The 10,817-nt window shown below is 28.9% G+C and overlaps 1 protein-coding gene across 1 annotated transcript; it reads right to left on the reverse strand.

The window, feature by feature from the left end:
* Positions 1 to 4,895: 4,895 nt before the first annotated feature.
* On the reverse strand, positions 4,896 to 7,785 carry LOC126840138 (uncharacterized). Its single transcript, XM_050575647.1, has 7 exons — positions 7,738 to 7,785; positions 7,195 to 7,224; positions 7,065 to 7,100; positions 6,868 to 6,924; positions 6,551 to 6,580; positions 5,876 to 5,965; positions 4,896 to 5,178 (listed from the first exon to the last, which is right to left on the reverse strand). The coding sequence occupies exons 2-7, from the start codon at positions 7,217 to 7,219 to the stop codon at positions 4,904 to 4,906; spliced, it is 513 nt and encodes a 170-aa protein (XP_050431604.1). The 5' UTR covers positions 7,220 to 7,224; positions 7,738 to 7,785; the 3' UTR covers positions 4,896 to 4,903.
* Positions 7,786 to 10,817: the final 3,032 nt, after the last annotated feature.

Genomic DNA, 10,817 nt, shown 5'->3' on the forward strand with positions numbered 1-10,817 from the left:
TTGCAAAGAATATTTAAGTTTATTTATATTTTAGGTAAATATTTTTTATTATGACTACATATGTACAATACTTTGACGCAGAGTTTATTTTTTATTAGTTATTAATTTTACACGTTTGGCATTTAATTTTTCTATTTACTTTAATTCAGCTTGGCTGATTATAAAAATACAAATACAAATACATCAATAATTGTATAATTTATGTTTAGCTATTGACAGAAACATATTGCATTATATTTCTTTTGTACGATAGTTAATAAGACTGTGTAAAATTATAAATGCCACGCTTGCAATTTTAATTGCTAACATTTTGCGATCAAAAACTTCCTAAAGCAATACTTATTTTATGCTTGATTTAAAGCAAAAACATTGATAATCGAAATCGAAAGCGGGCAACATTTAATTGAGAATGTCATATTCGGTAAAAAATAAAATTATAAACATTATAACAGAGTAAAAATTATCTTTTCCAGTAGCACACAATATTTTTTATTAAATTGGTTCATGTATAATTTAAAGCATACTTACAACTTTTGAAATTGATAATACAGCTTACTTAAAATATTTAAATGCTACAATTATTAAGACAAAGATCAAATTGATCTGTTTGTTAAGCTAAATATTTTGAATCGACTTTTTTTCGTTTTGTCTTCAGTCATATATTACGACCGAAACACTAAAATTGAAATATATTTTACAAGGTCCGTATGTTAGTTTATTTGCATAGCTGGTGTAACTATTTAAATATGTACAGTACTTGACGCAGAGTTTTCATTTATTTTTTATTGGTAATTGGTTTTAAACGTTTAGAATTCAATTAAGGGGGCTCCATACAGATCATTTTTAAGGAGTTTTGTTTAGGCAATATTTAAGAAAAAATTAGTTTAAATAAATTTCGACCATTTCAATAAATTTACCGATTAATTTGTATAAGCTTCAAGGTATTATTTTTAATTAAATCATTTTGCCTATGAGTAAAAGCCATTTTAGTTAATATAATATACATTTTTTGTTCCATAGCACAGGCTCAACCAGTGATCCGATAAGTAATATGAAAAGATATTTGTATTCGTCATAAAATTCACTTGAGATCGGTCGACGTACTTTTTTGATAGGTATCTTATTCCTACTATGCATAAAACACGTTTAAACATTTTACAATATTTCAACATTTTAAAATAAAATTGAAAAAGGGTTAAAATTAAAAATTGAAAAAAATACCTCGACCGATCCTAAGTAAACTTCACGACAAACTCAAATCTGTTTTTAGATTGCTTATCGGATAAGCACTGGTAAGGCCTGTGCGATGGAATGAAAATGATGTGTTTTGACTGAAAAAATGGTCTGTATGGAGCCCCCTTAATGCAAAAAAACGTTAGTCGAAAAACAACCTGAAAATCCGCTTTTTCATGAATAAAAAAAAAAAAATGTAGGCATGGCTTTTACTGTACGGAAGCACATGGGAATTTGGATAAGTTTTTCTGTACAAGTATAGAAGCCTGGTACTTTTTGGTACCGAAGTCACCTAGACGACGGCCGAGCAAACCGGCCTTGACGACCAAACACATAATTACACAGATCGAACGGTCGCTATGCGAACTCAAATTGCCTATTTTTTTTTTTTTTTTTTTATACATAAACTCGAGTTTTTTTTTATGATTTTCATTAGTGTTGATTTGTTATGATAAGGACCGGTCGGATTTTTTCCCCGATAAACGACGATTACAGTAGATAAAAACAATATTCAATATCGGTACAAAATTCAACGTGATTTCATAATACATAAAAAAAAAAAAAATACTGACCCGTAAAGTATAATTATTTTGATGTATACCGTAATATTATATTACAGCCGGGAAAAAAATACAGACATGCCAACACCGTCGGGCAATATTATTAACGCATATCAAACAAAATCTGAAGCCGTGAGATGTATAAAAAACAATTATTATACACTATACAGCCAAAATTAAAATAGCAAATAATCAAACCAGTTTGGCAAAGACAGAAAACTAGGTACATTTTATTAATTAAACTAACACAAAAATCGTAACAATTTAAACGACTTTTTTTTTTTTAACATTGTAGTAATAATGAAAAGAACAAAATATAGTACAAACAAACAAATATCTTTAAATAAAACTGACCAAAAACAAAAAAAACATGGTAAATAATAAACATTGTGACCAATTATTATCAAAAATGTATTAATGTAAGAACCTGTAATATGCAATCGTGTATAAAAATAAACAATTTAATGTGAAAATCAAAATACGATTACTAAAATTTTAAAGTTTAGTAAGCAAAACAATATCGAATAGATTCTGTATTTGAATTTAAGTATAATATTTGCATACGAAGGTGGCTCGGACTTGAATATTTTGCCCGGCGGATCGTTTGTCTATCGTGCATAATATTGTATCACGGGCTGAACCGTGTACGCACATCCGCGTTATCTTGTCATAACAAATCGACGTTTTATTGTTATTACTTTTTTTTTTTTGCCACCTCGACTAGTATAGTAATAACGTGTGTATTCGGTTTGGCGACAAGTTTCAAACCCTTCAAGTATCTAATCGGTCCGTTGTGAAAGCAAACGACTCCTTTAACAGCTCGGCAATATATTATAGTGTAGTGTACAGATAATAGCGTTGTAGAAAATATTTGTAAAATTTGTTTATTTTACACAACAATTACGCTACTCGTAAAATAAGCTTTTATATTGTGTGACTGTATAAATGAAATTACACTAAAAAATAATAATGACGTTTAGCAAAATACCCGAATACGCGGACGTATAGAAATTGCCTTTGCGAGACGCCGTTTTTTGTGTAACTGAAATGTAGTAAAAAATTTAATAAAACTAAAATGTTTTTAAATCCTTGTGGCGTTTTAATTAATTAAGACAGACACAAGAAAACCCTGTTGAAACACAGATTAAATGTACCTCGGTACAATATTACTCTGTCGAGTTTTAAACACTTTTCGGGGTCAGCTATGTCGCCCCGGCTCTTAAAAAAAAGGCGGTTGTACGATTTTTTCCCCATTAAAACATAAAAAACGTGGTAAAAAAACAATAGGTAATTTGAATTCTCATAGCGACCGTTCGATCTGTGTAATTATGCGTTTGGTCGTCAAGGCCGGTTTGCTCGGCCGTCGTCTAGGTGACCTCGGTCAACAAGATTTTTTCCTTTGCCGTTCAAACAGTTGATGCTACTCGGATATCACTGCCCAAGTTTTTACGACTTTCGCCGATTAAACACAGACTTTGCCAATCGAATCGTATTCAAGATGCCCGAAAAGTTATCGATCGTCGTTTCCGGTCTTTCCGCTCCGGACGTGCTGAGGATGGAGAGGAAGACCGTCAGGAAATGGCTGTTTGACAAACCGCCGTTCAGAGGTGTATCCACAGCTCCCGTCTCGAGAAGACCACTGCGGTAGAAGGAGAGGACGAGTAAGTCGTAATTTGAATTCTCAAGCGAATTTCGCGTGACAGAACTATCCCCGAAAAGTAGTTCTTTAAATTTGGACGTCATATTTTTTAGTCCGTCTTTAGGTGTAAAAAAAGCCACTGGCAATATGTCAGCTTGTTTGAGTAGAATAACATTATTCCGCCGTCGTTTGTTTCTAGAAAACACTGCGCTTTCGAGAATATCAGAACAAAATTAAATCTAAAATTCGTTTGAATTTGGTCGCATATCCAATCAATTTGTGTAGACGAAGCACCAGTTTTAATTGTACAAACAGTCCACGATATCATTTTTTATTATGTTTTCCTATTGTTTCCCGTTCGCTCCCGTACTCTATTTCAAACTTATTAAATTCTCAGAAACATTTAATCTGTTTTTCTTTTCTTAAACTAAAAACTTTAAAAATAATAATAAGACTAGATGAACAAAGACAGAAAATTACATTTTATTATGCAGCTTTAAACAGAACAGGTTAACCACGGATCAGATTTTCAACATGAGACAATTTTTTCAGGCACGGGAATTCGATAAAAACCTATGCGCATTATTCGTAGACTTTAAGTAACAACAGGACTGAGACAGGGCACGCACTTTTACCTAATCTCTTTGACTTAGTGTTGGAGAAGGTTGTTAGAAAAGCAAATTTCACTGTAGGTTTTTCACTAAGACAGACAACTGTTGGCCTTCTGGCCTACGCAGACTATATTTCGGAAAGCATTTTTTTAACTTTAAGAGTTAAATTATTGTATACATGTTTGTCAGAAAGAAACCTTGTTCTTTGCCACGCAACTTTGGCTCTTGGTTCAAAGACAATCAGGTCACGGGCATACAGAGGAAGAGGGGTGGAATTCGGGGGGGTGGTTTTATTTAATGTATGGGTAGATTTCCAGGCAGCAGTCTGTACTAGAGATGTTAAATTGTTAGTTGCGTTTTCAATATCATCACAGTTTTTAAGTTTAATATCTAAAGTTAAATTAGTATCAATAATGTTTCTGAATGTCTCCCAATTTGTGTTTTTATTTGTTAGAGATTGGTGCGGATTGGAGGATTGGTATTTAATGCAAGAAGGGCCGGAGAGTGATCAGAACAGGGGTCGAGTATATTTTTAATTGATTTTTGAATGTTATTTGGTGTGTCCAGAATATCTGGACGTTTTCTGTTTGATGTTGGCCAGTATGTTGAGCTATAAGGAGCAGTAATAGAGTATTTTTTTAACATGGATACTTGATTTAAAGAGATGCCTTTAGAATTGTTAGAGTGACAACCCCAGTTTTAATAATTAATAAGTAACAAATGTGTTAACATTCGTGGACAGAACGTTTATTATAAAATTAATTGTCAATTTCGAACTTGGTACATTATGTAAAAACTATTAAAATATAATAACATAACAGTACTTTTTAGAAAAGTTATACTTTTCCTAGTCTAAAATATTATCTAACTATGATACATGATAACTCTTCCACAAGCAGTTGATCTTTTAGTTCTATTATTTGTAATTCAATGTTATTCACGTCTACTTGCCAATATGTGCCGTTAAAGGTTCTGTATTTTACAGTGTGATTGCTTTTATCCATTAAAATGCAAACACTACTAATATCAGGATCAATATAAGTATTTGTCATATATAATGTTAGGATTTCCGTACTTATCCACAATCCTATGAAACGACACATTTGTTGTGAAATAACATTAGGGTCAGTTCCATCTAAAAAGTTTTAAAAAAAAAACAATTTTTTTATATTTAAAAAAAATCTGCGTGATGCACAAATTTTCTTATTGACCCCAGCCAAAAAAAAAAAAGAAACTGAAGTTTATTGTCTTGCTCTATACACAAAACTCTTTAAGGGTTTGTGTATTGTAATAAAAGTATGTGTTAGTGGTGACTAGATATTGCACATGTACAAATTGGTAATCTAGTGATCACTTATCAGGTTAGGTGTTAAGAAATGTAATTATACGTTTTTAAGTTTTATTGTTCTGAATTATACTTATTAAATAATTGTAAACAAATTGGCAAATTGGCGTTATAACGCATCGCATAAGATATGATCCAAAGAGAGTCCAAAGGAAATTAAAGAATATTAACTAAATAAAAAAGACAAATTCTGACCGTGATGTTAACAACAATAGTAAGTACGGAGAAAATAAATGCTCAAAATAATTATTTATTTTCTAAGTTCCTATGTTTGAAATAAATAATGAACTTAATTTGTGTGTTACTGTGATAAAGATAAATCTGTGATATGTTTGTCTGTAAAATACTTTATATTGTTTATATTGTTATTGATTTTTAATAATATTTTTATGATTCAATTATTTCAATTGGTACATATATAGATGTAGATTTAATACTATATAATATATGTAAAGGTTAAAATCAACAACTGTATATTAATATTTACCCAACGCGTGGATAATTATTTGTTTTAAAGCTTTTCCAGTAAGACGTCTTCTCTCTTCTCCGAGTTGTGGTAAATTTGAGTTTCCAAAATCTGTCAAAACGTTTAAATAACCATTTAGATAAAAAAAAAAAATAATAATACAAGTGAAAAATAAATAAGTCGCTCGTGATATATAATCGTATTACATTTTGAAAAACAGTGATATAACTAATGGTTTGTACAATCTGTAAAGTTAAAAAGTACGTACATTTTTGTGTTATTTTTATTGATTTAAATTGAGAGGAATGAACATTAACTATGTTTAGCCTTATAAAGTACCGTTCTGATACAATTTTTTGTTTGTAGACTCGAAACATAAAAAAATCGGTTTAGAGCTTTACAATAAATAACGCAGAAAACGCAACATTTAAAAAGGAAAATAAATACAATGAAAATAATGCCTATACAACAATAACAATTGTTGCTTAATTAACTACTGAAATTTCAGGATTGCAAATACCATTAATTAAAGATAATAATATATATTAGATGTAATAGTTGCTAAACAGTTGTTTACTGTCATTCTCTCTTTCTAACTAAAAGTGTACTCTATTGTAATTATTGTGTGAAAATAAGCATAAAAAAATGTCATCTTTATATTATTTACTACTATCTAATAAATTCATAGCTACGTACTTAAGTTACGAGCATTAGGTGCCGCTATACCTATAACAAAAATGTTAAATAAATATATATATATATATTTTTTTTTATTGCTCAACCATAAAACCGATATAATTGAACCGATTAACCATAACAATCTAATGTATTATCACTAAATGATTTCTAATCGCGACGATTGAATTAATAACTGTAATAATATGTCGAATGATCATCAAAAGCTTATCAAAATATTGATACCTTTATGAGCTTACGACTTAAATAGAATTTTTTTTTAGAACTATGTATAATTACATTTTGAAAATTGTTTGCTAGAAAATTTTAAATTTTACCTATACCTAGTATATGTGTTATTTCTGTTCTTATACGTCGCTGGTTATGTATAGACACTGAAATTGAAAGAATTTAAGTTTGATTATCATTTTTTTTTTTTTTTTAATTATTAATACCGGTATGTAAGTTAATAGTTATTTTTAATGCATACCAATAGTAAATCTGTGCAAAGTATTGTAAATATAAATATAGTTACTCATTATGTTGTTTCTGCAGTTAAGTTTTGCATGCTCTGAAATAAATACGAAAACATTGTATCCCAATAAATATCAAACAAATCTGTGAAAATATGACCAAAATATTATACAGCCAAAATAAATTATTACCCGGTACAGCGATCGTAAAATTCATCACATCTGAAATTAACATTTTTTTTTTTAGAAAACCATTTATTAAGGTTTATCTGCATCCTATAAGCAAACCTTGGAGATAGAAGGTTGATTACAGTGATATTTTATTAAATTATATAATTAATAAATATTTAGTATAATTAATACATAAATAATTGATATTGGATTAATTTTTCTATTCTATAATAAATTGGACGACGAAGTTCAATGTATAATAATAAACATGTTTTTGAAAAGAACTGTGCTTGGCTCTTTTAAATAGAGTGGAAGTATTATGATATTATAATGGCTGTATTAAAGACGATGTGGCGAGTAGAATAAGATATTGTAATAATATGTTGAGGATGAGTATCAATATGATTATTCCTGAAGTTTCCATTTATATTTTATAGTATAATTTAATATTTATATCACTGATAAATTTGCATAAAGTATTGTTGTAATTATTATAAAAATTCAAAATATCTTTTTTCTTTTAAGTAGCTTTGTTCTTACTAGGACCCGTATAATAATAAATACCTAATAGGAAAGTATTTTCATTAATAATCTTTTTAATCACTCGCTCCAGTCCATCTAGAATAAACGAAAATAGGTTTTCAAACTAAATCATGATAAAAAATTATTAAAACTGGAACGGGGTATTATATTTACACACAGGGTATGTATATAAGTAAACAAATTGTTATATATCTTACTTCCAAGTAATTCATTATCACGTTCAGAAGCTAGCTCGATGTGTTTGTCTAAAAAAATTATTTTATTTATGTAATTAAATTTCAAATTAAAAATAAAATCATAGAGTTATTCTAGGATGAATTATCAGGGATAAGATAGGTACTCATTTTTTTGGGAAATTTTGTAGCTTTTTTTTGGGGGAGCACTTTATTTATTTATTTTTTTACAACATTAGACAATAACAATTATATATTATCATTTTAATTTTTTTCAAGAGTTTCGTCAGCTTTAAAAATTTAAAAGAAAACGTACAAAATATTTCACTAATTTTTTAAATTAGAAAAAATTGTACGAAAATGTGGACTGGTCGATATTAATATAAAAAATACATAAGTTTAATATATGGACGGAAGGTGTAGTGCGCAAAATTAATGCTGGTAGATAAAAATGATATGACACTCCATCCTTCCTAAAACTTTAATAAAGCTGATAGTAAATATCAAAATTTGACGTTATGTGTCCGATTCGGTTAGTGTCTAAAATACCGTTAAATTGATTCGAACATATTTTCCAAAAGAAATACTATAAATTTGAAATTTTTTTTAATAAATATTGAGTAGGTATATCTTATGCTTAATAAATCACATTGTATATGATTAAAAATGTTACTGACTTGTAATGAAGACCTCCCTCCTATAGCGCGCTGTATAAAAGAGTAAAACATTATTTGTTTTTTTAGTTTTTTAACTACCTCGCTTAAGTAAGTATGAAAACAAACTAAATACCTATATTTGCGAATACATTCACATAAACAAATGATATTAAAATACAAAAAAGTTTCACTATTATCTGTAAAGAATAAAAAATATGAATTGAATTTAAAACTAATCACAGTCGCCTCAGGTAAGTAGACGAGGTATTGGTTTTACAATGTTTATTATTAAAAATTTTTTTTTTTTTGACTTTACAATATTTTCTAGATAGGTTAGTTAATTTGTTCATATAAAAGTCGTATATGGTGAATGGAAAGTACTTAATTGGGTCAACATTTAAACTGACTCACACCTTTCTCTACATAACTAAACTAGATCTGGTATAATTTAAAAAAAAAATAAAATCTCTTTAATTTTGTTTAGATTATTGTTAAAATATAGTACTAACCGATATATTGTGTAAATCCTAAGAAGCAGTATGAACATGTTTGCCTAAGATTGAATTTTTTTTTTTTGCATTGTTTTTTACTTAAAACAATAAAATAATAATAAACAAAAGAAACTGTTTAACTGTTGTACATTTTAATTATAAAATTAACTATAGAGTATTAAACAGGTGTGATTTTTATAAAAATTAGACTCAGTTTTTTTCTCCGCTCTACAGGAAAACATCGAATCATAGATTTTTTATCTCTTATCACTCTTGTCTCACTTATCTCTTATCTCATTTTTTCATCATAGTACTATCGATAAACATCGGTGAAACAAAAAAATATTATAAACCCTTTCCTCTAGAAGGGATAGAGATGTTTTCTTTATTGCAATTTTTTTAAGCAACATTTTAGACATTTCGGTCTGAAAATTAGTCCAAAGGTAGATCTAGAATGAAACATGTAAAATTGTCTTAAAAATCCAGCGCCACGATCAACCCCAACTGAGTGGTTCAGCGAGGTCCTCGTACCTTCTCTGCCCTGTCTTTTGCCGGATTGATTTTGGTTTCTTTTCTTCCTCAATTAGGTTCTTTACTCACAACAACTTCCATCTCAGTTGTTTCCGGAGCAGATAGTGCGGTGATCCGGTTTTTGAGAATTTCGAATTCTGTTTGCTTGTTCGATATTTCCTTTGTGAACTCCACACAAGAACACCAATATCTATGCCTGAGAAATTTGTCCGATCTTCATCCAACTGGTTGGCTAAGTTAATGATTGTATCCAATTTGCTCGAAAGTTGTAAAGCAGTCGTTTCAGATAACTTCCTGTTCGTATCTGCTTCTTTCTCGATGGCGCACAGTGTTTTCAATCTTATCGTAGCTGGCCACAAAACCGAATTTTACTATAATCTGATATTATTTTTAAGTATAAGTATCATACAGTACATAAGTTTTAGAAAGCTAAATTACCACTCGCTAACGTTTTATCGACTTTTATACTACACGTATACTGTATAACTATGTCACAAAAATGTAGAAATCGTTCATTTCTTCTTTGGAAATACTCATTGGACGTTGTGAGATTATTACTTGTATTGACCGTACTAGAATTTATTTTTTATTTTTCAAAAAATGGAGATCAATATAATTGGTAAGTATTGACAAAAATTACGATTTTGAGCGACGCGGTGCAGATATTAGTATTATTTATGAAAGGGCAATTATTTATATTACGTAAAACGCAGTATTAAAACCTATGTTTCTTAAATCATGCCATTCATGGCAAAAAAAAATTAGGGATTATTAGAGGTTGTTACTAAATATGGTCATGTTCTAAATTTTCTCCTCTATAAAATCGACTAAATTAGAAATGCCGCATCTCGCCGCTTTTTTGCTAATTTTTCATTACAATTTGCAATTAAACTCTTAATTGCAGAACACTTTAAATTAAAAAAACTCATTTTAACTACACTTTAACAACTCACTTTTTTTTTATCTTCGATGTTTATTTTTTTTTTTATTGAATATAATAATAATAATATTTAGTTCAAATTATTATAACACTCACAGTAAAAATATTGCATTCTATGTATTATGTTAATATAATTTATTTACATTAACGTTCTCTAGTTTGTACAATATTTATTTTCTATTCTATCGTGAATAATTAACTGTAATTTTGTTAATAAAATTAGTATGTTGGCTTATTTTTATTCATATTAGTACAATTTTATATCATTAACGAATTTTGACCAGCTAAAATAGCAATTGAAAACACTGTG

This window comes from Adelges cooleyi, unplaced genomic scaffold, assembly GCF_023614345.1.
Source record: "Adelges cooleyi isolate 19-005CV unplaced genomic scaffold, UGA_ACOO_1.1 ACOO_flye_CR_arks_rails_tigmint_CR_PRNA_366, whole genome shotgun sequence".
Lineage (NCBI taxonomy): Eukaryota > Metazoa > Arthropoda > Insecta > Hemiptera > Adelgidae > Adelges > Adelges cooleyi.